The 16,937-nt window shown below is 39.7% G+C and overlaps 1 protein-coding gene across 2 annotated transcripts; it reads right to left on the bottom strand.

The window, feature by feature from the left end:
• Positions 1-6,701: 6,701 nt before the first annotated feature.
• On the bottom strand, positions 6,702-16,630 carry LOC149933271 (uncharacterized). 2 transcript variants are annotated; one of them, XM_090156146.1, is made up of 3 exons: positions 16,416-16,630; positions 14,506-15,061; positions 6,702-7,188 (listed from the first exon to the last, which is right to left on the bottom strand). In XM_090156146.1, exons 2-3 carry the CDS (start codon positions 15,041-15,043, stop codon positions 6,914-6,916), a joined length of 813 nt encoding a protein of 270 aa, XP_090012272.1. In that variant the 5' UTR covers positions 15,044-15,061; positions 16,416-16,630; the 3' UTR covers positions 6,702-6,913. The 2 variants fall into 2 exon arrangements, with proteins under 2 accessions (XP_090012272.1, XP_090012273.1); XM_090156147.1 differs by lacking the exon at positions 16,416-16,630 and adding an exon at positions 15,481-15,581.
• Positions 16,631-16,937: the final 307 nt, after the last annotated feature.

Below are 16,937 nucleotides of genomic sequence, written 5' to 3'. Positions count from 1 at the left end.
ATTTAAAAAACGCGCGATACTGTAACGCTTTTTCGCGGATTTATTTTGGCGTGCTTTTCTACAACGGTCGGATTTGTCTTGTTTTCAAATGTTAGCAGTTTAACTGATTTTGAGCTCTCTTTCAAGTTTTAGGTGTTTCTTCCGCTAACTCTTCGTTAATATTTCGTTGTACACGACATTTTTTGGTCCGTGGAGCCGGATATCGTCAACTTAATTATGTTTCCTAACTAATCGTTCGAACCGGCATTATATTTCCGTGAGCCACAGTGAATTTGACGAGGATTGCAGTATAGCAAGCATTCTACAATGGCAACCCCAATTTCAACCCCATAATCGAAGAGTATTCGAGGTATCTACATCATGAATATCTTTGTAAACAGACGAAGAGCTCTCAAGGATTGAAACTGCAATAGGTCAAGCTGCCAACATTCTACCTGATGCCGCCTTGAGGTTGTACGTGAAAAAGGCAGAAAAATTATCGAAGCAAAACTAATTTTGGAGAATGGGGAGGGTTGGAAGGGGGAAAGGAGCCAGTGAAAGGAGGGTGGACGGAACCAGTGAATGGGGGAAAAGAGTTTTATGTACTTCCGGTGAATGGGACCAGTGAATCGGGGTAGCAACGGGGGAAAGCAGCTGGTGAACGAGAGATAAAGTATCCAGTGAATGGGGATGGGGGAAAGGAGCTGGTGAACGAGAGATAAAGTATCTGGTGATTAGAAATTCTGGTGATTAAGAAGGGGGGAAAGGAGCGGGTGAACGGCGGGAGCCAAGCAACAGCTTTGTGTCCTTCCGGTGAATGAGAATGAAATTCTCATTCACCGGCGGGACATACCTTTCTCTCATGAGAGGGGATTTCGGAGCGAATCTCGAGCAATCAAATGAAACACGATATTAGAAAACAACATGGTCAGAGGAAATATTAGTGGGATGACGAACTGGCTAGCACTCTCACCTCGCATCAAGAGTAGCCGGGTTCGATCCCAGATTGTGACACTGCGTGAAAGCTCATAACCACTCCTGCGTTGAGTTTGCAAATTATCTCTCCACTGGCTATAGGGGGTTTCACTTTTCCGTAAAAACTTGTGTAGGGAGATATTGGCTCGTGAGGCTTGAAGGGCTTGCCACCACCCTCCTACGCAAACTAAACCGGCCACCAGTAATTTTCTTCACAAGTAACTAGTTAAGTTAGGCCCGTTTGGTTCCTAGAGTATTAGCTTAGCTTATAGAGTAGTAGCACTCCGTAGCTTTGGCCATGGCCGCCTTGTGGGCGCGAATTTTTAATGAATAGGAAAAAATGGGTGACGTCGTGTGACGTAGCAGTTTTTAATTTATTATTACCGTCAGTTAAAAATTTGTCCCTCGATTTTACGTACGTACAAAACGTCAGCAACTATGGCACTATGACGCGCCTTTGGAAATGGTTGATATTTCGCAGGTAATGACGTTATTTTTCAAGGATAGAAAAAATTTATTAATTTATTATTATTAAGTTAATGCAAAGAATGGTAAATTACGCGATTAGGTAGATTAGTCCATAATGAAAAGGGACAAAAAAGCTAAACCCTAAACAGATTTAAAGAAATTTATATATTTACCATTCTTTGCATTGCTGCCCATATGATATATGGTTCTTATTAACTTAATTTTTGGTCTAATTAATTCTACACCACTATCCCCCTATCCAGCTTTCCATTGCTACACAACAAGTTTCGACATTTTTAATGATTAGCCCATGCCACGGCCCCCTGCACGCGTTCACGCTGCTCGCAAAAGTCGCAATCGCCTGAACATTGCGAAAGTGAAATTAGTTCACTTTTTTCTACATCGATCTTTGGCGCTGACGTAACAACTGAGAAATGGCTGGAGTATAAGACGAAAACGTTCCAATTTTTAAAGTTTCATTGATTATTACTAATTGTGTAATTTTAAGGTTATAATTTATTTCCGTAATCTTTAAGTTACTTTAAAGGGAATATAACCTCAGGTATTTGGTGTGGAACACCAAAGCTTGCAGCTCTGGCCGCTCTTGCCTTTCGCTCTAAAAATGTTTGGCGCCACTGTACAGGGAAATTTGAAAAATTGAAGGGGTCTTCCATAAAGATGGCTTTGCAGGTTATATTCCCTTTAAAGGTATTAATAAATAAGTAAAATACATTTGGATATTTTTTAAATCAAAATACGCGCCGAGAAAACCAGGCAAAGAAGACGCTGTCAACGTTAATAATGTAAACAAAAGAACTAGTCATGTGTCCGCTTATCAGCTGTTGTTTTTTGATTTTATTCTTACAGTTCTTTGGTAGTAAGTTGTTTTAATATTTACAAAGTTAATTTCAATTTAAGTAAATAAGTAGTAAATGTAATGCAGATTATAAAACTAGAATATTATTTTTACAGTTATCAAAGTCGGACAATGTTGAAGATTGCTGAAAATCTATGTATGAGAGTATGAGACATATAAGCATTCCAAATTTCCAATAGTCACAGACTCACTCGCAGTTCACAATATGGGTTAACACTAACTTTTTTTCTGAGAGAGAAATGTAGAGATTCCCAAATTTTTCTTGACATCAATTTAGGTTAAAAATTGGTGTTGGTTAATTGCTTTTAATTCATTTCTGCCTAAGAATCCCGATAACTTACAATTGTTAGTAGTCCCACCCTCACATTCAATTAAGATTGCTGGATGATGTTGAAATATCTGGATGATGTTGATAAACGGTAGTTATATTCGAATTTGCGACCTAATCGTATATTGACTCATAAGTAATGCCACCAAGTAATAGGTAATGACGTATTTCTGGTTCCAAATCATACGATTACGCAATAGCCTCGCAACAGACTATCATTAACTGAAGTCGCTTAGTTTCATACTAATGTTTAATATGTAACTTATGGCATTATTAAAATTTGGAAAACTAAACTTTGGTAACAAATTATTAATTCTGGTAATTAGAATGAACCAACGTTAGGTTTAATGATTTAAAAGTAATATTGATGTAATGTTTGAAATTTGTAATAATCGCAAGAATTAAAAATACATTAAAACGTGCACTTTGAACAAAAAAACTTGCGCGTGTGAAGTACCCTTAACTCATTCTGGTCACCAAAGAAAGCTACAGTCTCATATACTATATAAAAATACATTTAAGTTGTTGCCTTAATACTTTACCGTCGTGATAATCTGATTCCTTAAAATGCAAACCACAAAAAACTCTTCCATGTGAAATGTACGCTTCGTTGACTCCAAAATCCTTCCTAGAAATGCTCTTAATCCACAGTTTGCATAAATTTTCATCAGCTGGAAACTGATAAAATGACACTTTGAAGTAGATGAACACAATGGAACAGAACAATTTGCTGGCATTTTTTTAATTGGGTATTTTCACTTATTAAAAAAACTCGATGTAACACAGCCAGGGTAATAGCATTTGAGCAAAGTATAAATTAATGTTTTATCTTATGCAAATTATAAAGAACAACAAAGTTTGGAGAATATGACCAAAATTGTGAGTAGTTATCATAATTATAGTCTTAAATAACAACAAAATACAGTTTTAATAACTTGAAAACTCATTCCAAAACTTAAACCATTTATGGTTAGGCTTAGCAATAAAATGTTACCACTCAAAATATTGAAATATTTATTAAAAAAATTTGAAATGAAAACTTACCTACTTAAAAGGTGTAATTACTTATTGTTTGTTGCAAACTTCTCCAAATTTGATAAAACAGTTTAAAAAAAACTTAACTAATGAAAATTCATCGCCATTGAAACGTATGTTGAACTTCCCGCCTCTTTGATAGATTCCGGTTGTTACACCAGCGCTCCAAGCGACGGAAAATCGCTGTCGCGAAAATACACGGGGAGGAAATTCTTTGCCGGGGCCGCGTGGCCTAGCTTCTCTTTTCGGTTTTGTTAGTCGCGTGCAAGGTTGGAGGAGGGAAGTATTCTGGAGTGGAAAATCCCATAGCGGTAATAAGAACGTCCTTTCCCACCTATTGCTGTTAGAATTACCCAGACTACCCCGGTTAAACCGGTTTTTGGTCGGACGTCAGCTTTATCTGCCATCACTCTGGCTTGATGACGTCCGACCAAGAAGAGCATGATGGGAATTTTACAAAGCCGCAAGTGGCGCCCGACTTTTCCACTCCAGAATACCTCTCTCCTCCAAGGTGCAAGATTCCCTGCACAGTACTGATGAGCCCCAATTAGGGCGAAACCGGTCTATCGTTGGAAACTCGGACTATTTAATTTAATTTTCAATTCGAAGATCAATTTTGTCCGAGTTCCGAGAATTTACTTTGTGCTCGCAGACGTATGGGTACGAGTGACTCGCAAGTTTTTTAATTTCTTTAAATTTGTTTAAGGTTTAGCTTTTGTGACGAAATAGTTAAGTCCACTCAACTTTCTCTTAGAATTTTTGAAAATAGCATATGGGATTAGGCCAACTCGTTTTTCTCCAGTGTAGATTGAGTGGTGCCAGTCTGGTGGAATCCGTTAGTCGTCTTTTACGAGGTAAAAATTGCTGACAAGTAACAATTTTAGATTTATCATATCTTTCTAAATAATAAATTTCGGTTAAAACTTTTTGAATTACTGTAATCCTTGACAAATAATACACCTTGAAAAATAAACAAAACCAAAAGTACCTTTTGTTCCAAATAGCCATAGAATCTTCCGAACTTGCGGAACTACGCGAAGACCCGGTATCGGGCATGGTTGGCCGAAAATGAAACCGTATTATCCGTTTCTTTTTTGTTTAATCCCTAGACCCCACGTCTACTATAGCAGCATATTTCGCAAATATTGTGGCTCAACTGGCGCCATTACCACTCCCAACAAATAAAGAAAGGATGATTTTCGAAAGGGCAAAAACGGCGCGCTCTCTTCGCTGCGGAGTGAATTCTACGCCCCGAACCGTTCGGTTCCTACATCTTTAAAATTAATTATTTGCGGCTAATAATTGTTGCACCATGGTTCCCCTTAATAAGTACGTTCGTAAGGTGGAACTAAAAAGTGGGAAACATGTGGCGGGGCTATTGTTCCAAATAGCCGCGGATAGTTTCACAGCCATCAATTACGCGTTGTCGCACTTCGTCAACGTCCCGATCTTCAGTCTCGTAAACTAAGACTTTAAGATAGCCCCATTGGAAAACGTCGCGTGGGTTTAAATCGGGAGATCATGCTGGCTACACAACTGGTCCACCATGACCTATCCACCTTAAAGGAAAATTCGCCACAAGTTGAGCTCTTACGTCGCGGCTACAATGGTGTGGAGCTCAATCGTGCAGAAACTACATGCGCTCTCTTGTTTCTAACGGCACGTTTTCGAGTAGTTCCGGTAAATTATCTTGCATAAATTGTAAGTATGCCTGACCAACTAAATGGTCACCAACAATACCACACCAAACATTTAGGCTAAACTGCACTTGATGAGATCTAACACTAGTCCCGCGGGGGTTATCTTAACTCTACAGGCGAGTGTTGTGCAAATTGATTATACCATCAAGGGAAAAATTGGCTTTATCGGCTGTTAACCGAATACTTGAGAACTGATGGTCACGAGCTACTTTGTCAACAAACCACTGAGAAAAGTCAACTCGCCTAGAATAGTCAGCGTCGTTCGGAGCTTGAACCTTTTGAAGATGATACGGGTGAAAATTATGACTGTAGAATTCGCCAAACCATAAAGTGATTTATACCCAATTGCCTCCCAACCCGCCTGGTACTGGTTCCACGTTCGTTTTTAACAATGGTAAGAACCTAAAGTAGTTATTGTCAGGGCCGTAACTGGGGGCAGACCCTGAAATTCGTTTCGCCCACCCTACGAAATACTATGAAAAACCTTTAAAGGTAATTGGCCCAATCTAAAATTGTTTGTGCAGCTTTGCCAGGGTCGGTTTTATGGGTAGGCGAGACAGGCAGTAAGTAATTATATAGGGGGCCCACAATTGAGAAAAATCTCCTGGCCATTTGGAATTGTACATAGTGAAATCGTACCATCTGAAATGGTACAACCTTGAAATACGACAAAAATACCTAACTTTTTAAAAGTTAGTAGTGTTTTGCATTTCAATTATATAGCTTTACCCAAAAAGTATTAAAATCTAGGTAAAAATCACTGGAAAATCCAAATTTTAAAAAATTAATTTCTTCGGAAATAATTATTTTCGCCAAAAGTTTAAACCAAAAATATATATAAAAAATTGGCGTGGAGAAGCTATTGTTAACTTTGACACATTTTTCTAAGCCATTCTTTCAGAACAACTAAGCAAATGATGGCGTCATTATCGGCAGTGCGAAGTGATGGCGCTTGTTCAGTAAAGGCACGCAACTATACGTTTGGAAATATCTGTGTGAAAATCAAGCCCTTGCTCATTCGCACCTTGTTAAGCGGATCCAACCAATCGTATCCGCCAATTATCCCAGCCTTTTCCCGGGGCTCGCGCTGCAAACTAGCAAACTTCAAACGGTAGCGCGGCCCTCGTTCTTTTATATTTTGGTCTTGGAACAACTTCCCCAATTCGATACAATTGTCTATTAAATAAACAACTGAATGCAATTTTTTATAACTGTGGAGCTGAATGATTGTAATGGCAAGTCTTTTCAATAATCTGAACCAGAAAAATACTGAGAGAAAGATGAGTCCATTACAAAACACATTATAATTTTTATATTTCTCACGAAAAGTCAAACTACGTCTTTTAAAAGGATTATGTTTAATTTTCAAATAATCTTATTTATCATATATACACGTTTAAGTTACGCAGCTTGTAAACGTTGCCTAGTCTACGGCGTTTCAACAGTGACCAGTGGCATCGCGTTGGGAAGCTTTAGATATTTCGGACACTCGAACTTTGGGCTCTTATTTAACGTCACCTGGATGTTGTACGAACGCCACTGGCTAATTGACTATACATCTAAGACGTGGTTCAGGTAGGCGATATAACAGATTGCCAGTCTCAGGATCTCTATTTTGGAGAGCTTTTTATCGGGAGGCAGAGTTGGCAAGAGTTTCCGCAGCTCGGAAAAGGCAACGTTGAACGCTTCCACTCGTATCCTTTCGCGGGTGGCGTGGGCCAAGCGGTACTTCTGAGTGGCGCGACGTCTGCGCCTCCTCTCTTCCCGGGTCAAGTGAAGTCCTCCGTTGCCGTGATAAACGTTGTGACTGTTCACGTCATTTTCCGCTAAGGACAAATCAAAAAGGACAAATTGTTAATTTACGAAATTAAGGTTAGCATTTCACGATTCTTCAATATTTTTCGTATCGAATTCGCGGACCGCTCTAGAGCTTCGTATTACCTTCTGTGGCGTAGCCGGGATTTTGGTTTGTGGGGGGCTCACTATCGGAAAAAAAGAATTTGTGTGTATAGCCGTACGTTTCGGGTAGCACTCGCTACCTGTGCCCCCCCCCCCCCTGCTACGAAACTGTTTAACACAGGTGGAGTAACTCATAAGGGTTCCCCTCCCTGACCGAAAGCATTCCAACCGGTGTGGAAGAGTCATGCCTTAGATTCCCAAAGCTGAGATTGCTCAACTAGGTTAGAACCATTTTGGATTTTATAAGATCGGAAATTAAGAAACCAGAACACTTTACACTAGATCATTCCGAATGATCTAGCGAAGAGACTATACTACCCCCATCACACTCTTGACATTTCGAACATTCGATGTATCAACATTTCAAGCTGCTTCCGATTAATTTTAATAATTAAATCATTAAATTAAAAGAGAAAACGATGAGCCTCTCGGGCTCACAGGAAAGGCAGTTGGGGCCAGACGAGGGGGTAGCAGTGGCAGCCCGAGAGAGACATTAGATAACCTCTACTTTGCCTTTACATTTTCGGCCCTCAACACTATTCATAGCACGAAAACTTATTTTCGCTTTTGTTATGATTACGTTGAACTTAAAAACTAAATAAGCCAAATATGAATCTCTTGTAGTCATCTAAATAATTTGCATGTTTCAAATTGATTCATTAGACTGTTTCAGGTAAAGGTGTACGCCAATACCAGAGTCAGCTTCAAACTGTATAGATATATTTTTTCTTTTAATATTTTTCTTTGTCTTCTCAATTCTTTGCGCATTTCATACGGCGACGAGAATTTGTAACATAATTTTTTAATTCAGTGATGGGCACGCTCCGCTTATTTTAGAGAAGTTTGGAGCATTTGGAGTCAGAATGAGCGGTAACTTTCAAATAATTGAGAGCAGAAGAGCGGAGCTGCCTCTATATTTAGTTATTAATGAGCAAGACGACTGAGAACTGAAATTTGAGCTGGGTTAAATGAGCGGAAGAGAGGAGTGTCTCTTTCGACCGGAAGGTGAGCGAGCTTTAGAGATAAGCGCTGCACTTAGTCATAGATTGAGCGAGAGAAGAGCCTAGCTGTCGAGCGAATGAGAATTAGCGTAAAAAGCATGTATTCTGAGCTAATAAATCTACGCTTGTACGTTTTATATTATTTTGGTAGCTCTAGTATTTATTTTGTTGATTATATAGGTAATATGATGGAATTAGTTTAGGTTCAGTGGTTTCAGTTTTCTATGTTTGTTGATTTGTTTGATGAGACGAGCGAAATTTATTATATTTTCTTTGGGCTGAGCGGGAGAGAGCTTTTGCACTATTCAATTCGAAAATGAGCAAATGAGAGAGCAGTCGCTTTTAGGGTGGAATGGTGGAGTGGTTAGCACTTTCGCCTCGCAGCAAGAGGAGCCGGGTTACATTCCAGCTTGTGGCACTGGGTGAAAACTCGGAACCACTCCTTCTGCGTATAGTTTACAAGTTCTCTCCCCACTTGATAAAGCGCTTTTCCCCCTTTCCATTAAAACTTGTAGAGGTTAACGGTAATAGTTAGTGTAGGGAACTTTTGGCTCGCGTGGCATGAAAGGCTTGCCATCACCCTCCTACGCATTGTAAACCGGCCACCTGAATTAAGGCATTAAACGCGTTTGATATGAGCGGTTATGAGAGAGAGAGAGACATTACCTAAACCGCTCTTGAGAAGAGCGTGAGATACAAATATGTCAGGTTAGCATGAGCGGCTTGTGAGCTGAGATTGAGTTTTCAAAAATACCCATCACTGCTTTAATTACGTTCCTTATATCAGTTAATAGAAATAATTATTTAAAGCTTTGTGACGTAAATTTTATCAGACTACAAGGCCCAACGACTAATTCTGAAAATGGCTTTCAGAAAAAATATAACGTGTGGAAGATATTGAACTGACACTGGCCCATAGGCCAGTGCCTAGTAGACCTAGTCCTTAATCCGGCACTGGTACTTTACCCTACTTGACAGGCGTGTGTCCAAATAGTCCATTACTACGCTAATAAAAATTAACTTCTGTTAATACCTTAATACCTCTGTTTAAAGGGCCTCATTGGTGTTTGAAAATCTCTGGGTGAAGAACGAGCAGCTCCACCTAGTGATAGCAGATCCGGCCATTTATATTTTGGGACTTTTTTAACGTAAGAATCTATTATCATTCAAACCCCCCAATTGGTTTAACACAATATTAGAAAGCATCCAGTTCGTAAATGAGTTTAATTAGCTAAATATAATTAGATTTAACTGTTGAAAAGCTACCTTTAAAAATTGGGCGTGTTTAAAAGTGGTTTATATTTGCTCTAATTCGAGAAACAACTGTTATGAGCAAGCTGGGAAAATAATGGCAAATTAACGGTGTTTAAAGGAATCAAGTCAGGTGGAAATTGTAATAGAACCTATCGCAGATTTGAGTAGAAACATACCCCAGAGAGGAGTTTCCTTCAGATGGATTAACGACGTGTTTTTGTAAAAGCTTTTCTTTTGATGTTTTCAAAGATATTGTGTTTTACAATTTATAACGTTAGTTTTAATAACTTTTGGCGTTTAAATTTCAAGTTTGAAAAAGTGTTTATTTGGTTTTTAAAATTTCAACCTACTAGGGCTATAGCACTTTAAATCCAATTTAAAAGGAATCGTTAAGTAACTATTTTCTACCGGTACCACAAACAATTCGCTTTTCCATAATTCTGTGCCTTCAATTCTTCTAAAAGTATACTTGAGGTTGTATTCTCTTTAAAGTGTCAAGGTAAATTTATTTTAAATACAACCTTCAGAAACGCAAACCAGTTGATCAAGAATGTTTTTATTTATATTTAAGAGTTCATTTATAAAGATGTTAGAGCTTATTTGGTATTGCTCTATGTGATTTTGTCAATGTTTGAGCGATAGATGTATGGAGTCGTCGAGCTGTAAAAACATTTTCAACGCGACGCCATGATGCCAGCGGGACCATGTATGGTAAATAACGGGTCTTTTTTGGAGCGTGAGGATTTCAGATAGGTAAATAGTGGCATTGACGTCATCACGCATGCTAAAAGACCCGGTGTCGACGTGCTTTTACTACGTCAGCCGCATTTTTCATCTGGCATTTCGGTGTTGCGTTCAATTTGAATTAAAGACTAATTCCTTTTTCTCCATGACTTTAACATAAAATTTTTGTGAGGAACTTGAGTGTGAATTACGTGAATTGCGATAAAATAATGTGAAAACTGGGTGAGAAAATGGTCTAAAAATTGTATGAAGATTGTGAAAAAATTGTGAGGTGACCATTTTATTGTAAATCAATAAAATGGTATCCTATACAATATAAGAAAACTCCAAACTAGTGTATTAAAACGTAAACAAGTCATTTGAAAACGGCGGCGTACATGCCAAATTGCCAAAACATGTAACGCAGTTTTTAATTTTTAGTTTGGACAAGAATGTATTTATTTATATTTAGGAAGAATGATTATGTTGCGACAATCGCCGGGCACGTTGAACGCGTTTCCCCCGTCTCGCGCGGGGGAAAAAGACATAACGTCACCGGCGTTTGATTTCCATCGCGTTAGGTGACGTAAATTTTAAGCAGCCAATGAAATACCGGGACTATTCGTTTTATTTTAAGCGGAGGAGCGTACTGGGGGGACCAACGGGTGGATTGAGAGAAAGGCTAAAAACCGTCTCGACATAGACATTCTCCCTAGGTATAAATAAATACATTCTTGGTTTGGATTAAAGAACTTTTAAAGTGTACTTTTAATCGTTGATTAAATTTTCATCCATTTATTTATGGACTCCTATACCTCGTCCTATACTTCGTTGCCAAAGCTTTCTGTTTTTTTCTCACACCAAGTATACAGATGGCGAACGTAAGTGTAATAAAAAAAATCGAGAGAAGGGGAACTTTAACTGCAAAGTATGTGAGAATGGGCATAGAATCTCCGATTTACCACGTTCTTAGGTACCTCTATACACGCTTGCTTTCAATGACTAGGCATGACAGAATGTATTTATTTATACTTAGGGAGAATGACTATGATGAAACGATTTTGCGGCTTGCCCGAATCTCCCTCGTTCTCTAACAGTAAGCTTTCTCCTACAAAATATAAGACAGCTCATCTTTCAATTGAAGCGCACTCCGGTGACGTTTTCAAACCCCCCCTCGTGCCGGTGAAAATTCACCTATGATCGTATCAACATTCTTATTCTCCCTAACAAGGATAGTACCCGAGGTGTTTATTGGCGGTTTTTGTTCAAAGTCGGGCGTAATGTAGCAGGGGCGGCTCCAGGGGGGGGGGGCATGGGGGCCATGCCCCCCCCCAAAATAGTTGATATTTACGATGAGTATCATTTTAATATACGTGTAAGAAATCAATACAGCTTACTGTTTACATGCCATCAAGGTCTTTTACATGCAAGAGATACTGCAGCTACAGACGAGCTACGTAAATAAATTTGCCAGAGCTTTAACAGCGGAATTTCGGCCGTCAACTATATGCTAAAGCTCTTGCAGCTGCAGGCCGAGTCACTGACTCACTTCTGGAAAATTGAGACCCGTATTCGGAGATAAATTTCAAGGCCGCGGCAGCCGAGGGGTCCGTCACTTCGAGGAATCTCATACGGACTTTGATTCCGTGATTCCGAATCAGGAATCTTGGGAATATTCGAATCTTCGGAATCTTGGAATCCTACTCGAATCGATGAATCTCGTGTGAATCACGGAATCTCCTCGCGGGGGAAAAAGCACCTGCCGCAGGGCAATTTCATCGACATCAAGAGTGGTCAGTAACTAGAACACAATGGCCTCTTCTGGACGCGAAGCCTTTTCCTGGATCTCAAGCCATTATGCGGATAACTTTAACGTGGCGGGATGACAAGCTACTCGCGCGCTTCAGCTGTGGGTGACTTTGAAGGCGAGATTTGAATCTCAAGCAGACTGAAAATAAAGTGAGCCCCTTTACAGGGTGGAAAATAAGGAACTTTTTAAAGTGAACCACTGAGCGGCAGTTACCATCGACTTAATCTTCGACCCCGTGCCCTGAAATACCTGAGCTAATCCATAATATGTAATCGTAGACCAAGTTGAATTGAAGGCCACACCAGCCTTCGAATTATTACAATTTCCTCTGCGAAATTATGACGTAGGGAATGAAAAGTCACCTGCTACTCGATTTTCGGGCTGGATATTTCAAACACCAGTGGGACCCTTTTATTAAGTGGGCCAGTCAACCACTGACCCCTCAACTGACCACCTTCGATTTCATTTTTAAACTGACCTAGACAATTTTTAACTGGTCATTTGCCTAGTCACACCGCCTTTTCTATAATATTCGAACAGCTAGATTGGTTTTGGTTGCGAATAGATGTAACAAGGAACCTTGTACAAGTGTGTAGCCGAACAAGAATCACGGAATCGAACAAGAATCACGGAATCGAACAAGAATCACGGAATCGAACAAGAATCACGGAATCGAACAAGAATCACGGAATCGAACAAGAATCACGGAATCAAATAAGAATCAAGAGTGGAATCACGGAATATTAAGGAATCATGGCGGAATCGCGGAATCTGGCTAGAATCTAGAATCTTAGAAGAATCAAGAATCTTGATTACTGTTTCAGCTCTTATACACACGTAACAATTTTGTAATTAGCGCGAGACCGAGGGAGTCCATATCTGGTGGCTGAAAACGTTACTAAATATTCACATGGTTTCTGCTTTAACGAGTTTCATCAGGAAATATAAATGTATACACTAGGAATGTCAAAGTAAGACGGTGGTGGTCGCGATGATTCGCATTGTAATGGGCGCGGTTGTAGCCGAGATTTTCGGTCGTGCTGCGGTACATATCACTATAATCTTTGCCGATTTTACTAGCCTTTAATTTACCTCATCATCTATTTTACCCATCTATAAATACGTAAATTTATGCGTAACTAGATCATTATAAATTCCACAAGAACTTCAGTGGGAGACTAAATTTGGGTTTCATAATTTCATTTTCTGGTAAATTTTCCGAGTGAGCATCGTAACCTTTTGGTTTCAGTGAACTCGACTTCTACCAACGGCGACAGTCAATGAATTTGAAAATACGTATTACGCCATACATTCAACGTATTTTAAGCTCCATCCGTTTCTCTGGGTGTATTGGAAGCATGGTGGCAATGGAGCCTTAGGCATTACTAGTCTATAGGTATATATCAATGTGACATGTTTGAAGGGCCACAGAATGGTTTGAATTTCGGAAATGGGGCTCGAAAAATGGCCAATTATCATTCGTTGGATCTACTATCATGAGGAACTACAGAAATTCGGGACGAATTTTTCAAATGATTCTGCGGCTCTTTAGAGGAAATTGAAATCTTCTTTCTTTCAATTTGAACACGAGAGTAACAATAGATAGATTTAGTTCGTACAAAACACGTGTATGTAGAACTGATGTGCCACAATAAGGCTATGTCGGGACTATATAGGACAAATGGTACAAGTTAATAAGAACCACCTGATAAAACTAAACCCTAAACCAATTTGATGAAATTACAAAACTTACGAATTACTCTTTTCTACCTTTTCACGTGCTTTGCATTGCCGTCCATAGGTGGTTCTTATTAACTTAACTTTTCGTATATTAAGTTCTCCACCACTATTCCCCTATTGACCGATTTCAAAATTACGTTTTTGCGTGTGACAGTACCTTTACGTTGTGAGGTATAGCGGACTTATTTACCTGCTTTTATACCCTAACATGGCGGCGTATTTTCACTTGCAAAATGAATTCTAAATAGTCTTCGTCGATAATTCAAAATAACGGTCAAAAACGCCGCCGATCAGTTTAGTAAAATATTTTCGGCGGCGTAATCGTCGGCCATTTTCGGTATGGAGATACAGGCCGGAAAGCAGGCAAGGCTGCCAGCTATCGACTAAGACTATTCCCCCAATTCGGCTACGCATTGAGTTTTTAAATTTTTAATGATTAGGCTTAGCTTCTTTTCCGGTGTGTTAGTATAAAAAAAGACGCGAAACTCGGACCAAATAGGTCTTCTATTTAAAAATGAATGAATGTATGACAATTCTCGAAGACCTATTGGTACGAATAACTCGTAAGTTTTGTTTAAGGTTAAACTTTACAAGTGCCTTAATATTCGCTTTAGTTTTAGCCGAGAAAAATTCAATTTAAGTTAAAGATAAGTTACCTTTACTGGCATTCTTCTTGCATTTAGAAGTGACCATTGGCGATATTTCTTTAAGGTCGTTGATTCCGGAATTGGAGGAGGAATTGGAAAAGGGAGCCAGCCCCAAATGATCTTCGGTCCTCGAGGAGGAAGACAAAAGTCCGTTTCCGAAGGGGAAACTGGCTGACGTACTCAGGGTTGGAGACAAGGGGCAGTCTAGTTCCGTTCCGTGATTGCCGTTGCTGAAAGATGGGCCGTCTTGCCTAAATCGAGGGAAAAGGCAACCGGAAGAGGTCACTTGCTGAAGAGGGAGCAGAGAGTGACCGTGGGCCGTATCCTGATGAGACGACGCTCCGCCGCAGACGAGGCCTTCAAGTTGCATGGAATGGTGGAAATTTGTGTGTAGGAGATGGGTTGGAGCGTGATGACCGGCAGGAGGGTCATTTTCTCGCCCTCCAGCGATGGCGCCTCCGCTCGCTCCGTCCAGTTGACCGCCTCCACCGCGTAACTGCACGTGCATCTTCTTCGGGATTTGGTGTGGAAGCTCCGGCGGATACATTCTCGAATCTCAGCTCATCTGCAAAAACACTGATATTTCAAACTCCAATAATTAAGGTTTCGTGAATCCATTAATCAACGCTTAATTAATTAATGCTTTCACGGCGAAGATAACAAATATAATTATTGTTTGCTTTTTTGGATAGTGGACTTTGAAGATATAATTCGTCCCGAAAACTCGCCAAATTTATATTAACATGTTCGTTATAAATTACTTAATCCAAGCCTTTGAAAGTTAAACTGGATTCGCGCACTTAACCGAAAAATATCAGGGTAAAGTTGACCATCTGCGGTAAATCTTATTATAAACATTTTTTCTACCAGGAGTTTAGCGCAGATGAGAAAGCGCATACGTCTACATTTATTCTTTTTACCGGAATTTTAATGTCTCCGAAAAACAAACAAAATATTTGTTGAACAAAATTATCGATATCATACCGACTACGTTTACTTTACGCTATCGGACTGTTCTCAGTTTATTCCATTTGTACTTGCGAATGAATTTGGAAATTGGCAAGAAGTAATGTTTTTACATTTCCTACAAGTCTTCGGGTTTTATAATGATTTATTCAATAATTTCGTGGCATTCATCATTTTAATAATTTTTTAAATAGTTTAAAACTATTAATAAATAATAACAACCTCTCTTCTATACGATATTATAACTCCTTGGTCATATATTTCGGATGAAAGAAGGTAACGTAAAGTACCAAATGTTAATAACTTACAAGGAGAGTACCCGAGGTGTTTATTGCCGATTTGTTCAAAGTCGGGCGTAATGTAGACCTATATGAAATATTAAATTTCCCAAAAGGAGACGTTGCACTACCCATTCGATTTGTTATGGCAACCGAAAATGTTTTTGATCACTTAAAACAATAAAATCTCCATTTAAAAAGCATGGGATTTTCTCGGTTTCACAGGGTCCTACATGTAGCTACGAAAATTTTTAAAAATTTTGAAAATCACGAAATGTGTAATTTGGACCAAATTTAGGTAAATTTCATCAAGTTTGGGTCACAAAAATTTTCGGTTGCCATCGCAAATTGAATGGGTAGTGCAACGTCTCCTTTTTCGAAATTTGATATCTCATACAGGTCTACATTACGGCCGACTTTGAACTAAATCGGCAATAAACACCTCGGGTACTCTCCTTTTGTTAGTTTATGTGTATTGAATAAATAATTATTCATAACAGGGAATGGTCATTTATCCATGGCCTTATATACAACAGATATTACCTAAAACCGGCGGGAAGTCTCCAGGTGAATGGTTATATATTTCAAGTAACCAATCTAAATAACAGCTCTAAAGGTAATATATCTATATCGGAAATTATCCCACAACAAAAAAATGAGAATAATCGTAAATACCACATCAGTTTAAGCGATAGGAAATCCAGATGATGATAGCGGTGATAAAACGGCTCCAAAACAAGATGGGAACACGAGGGTTGTGGGCGGCCGACAAACCAACTGAGCGGAAACGGGCGCGATCGAGGTCTGAGTGAGAAGGTGCCAACTTTGCAGTCAAGCCGACAGCGAAGGCACGTTCGAATCTCGGCGGAGAGCCTAAAGGGCCAACAAAACCCTCTTCCAGGGGGGCCCTTAGTAGAGAAAAAGCGGGAAGGAGAGTACCTCCCCCATTCGTTGGGACGGCTCTGATATCGACCAATAGTCGCGCGCGGCCCCTCCCCCGGCATCCACGGCGCGGTTGAATCTCTGTCGATGCGTCCCCCAATTTGAAACCTGCCCGGCCTTACGTATATAACGCCTTAGCTGGCGTTTCGCCCCAAAAGTGGATTAACTCTAAGCGTGGCCGACCACCACGGCTCGAGGAGGACCCCAACGACCAAGTATTCCTTAATTACCACGAAGGGCTACGGTAGGGGTGCA

Source organism: Leiobunum rupestre, chromosome 8 (assembly GCF_980474605.1).
Source record: "Leiobunum rupestre chromosome 8, qqLeiRupe1.1.hap1, whole genome shotgun sequence".
NCBI lineage: Eukaryota > Metazoa > Arthropoda > Arachnida > Opiliones > Sclerosomatidae > Leiobunum > Leiobunum rupestre.
Note: the sequence above shows the minus strand (reverse complement) of the source record. Positions and strands in the feature narration are given on the sequence as shown.

Excerpts from the sequence above, each read along its gene's own strand:
- LOC149933271 (XM_090156146.1), bottom strand. The coding sequence starts at position 15,043 with ATGTATCCGCCGGAGCTTCCACACCAAATCCCGAAGAAGATGCACGTG. Across the intron at positions 7,189-14,505 it reads CAAGAAGAATGCCAGTAAAG|CGGAAAATGACGTGAACAGT; the intron begins GTAACTTATCTT and ends ATTTGTCCTTAG.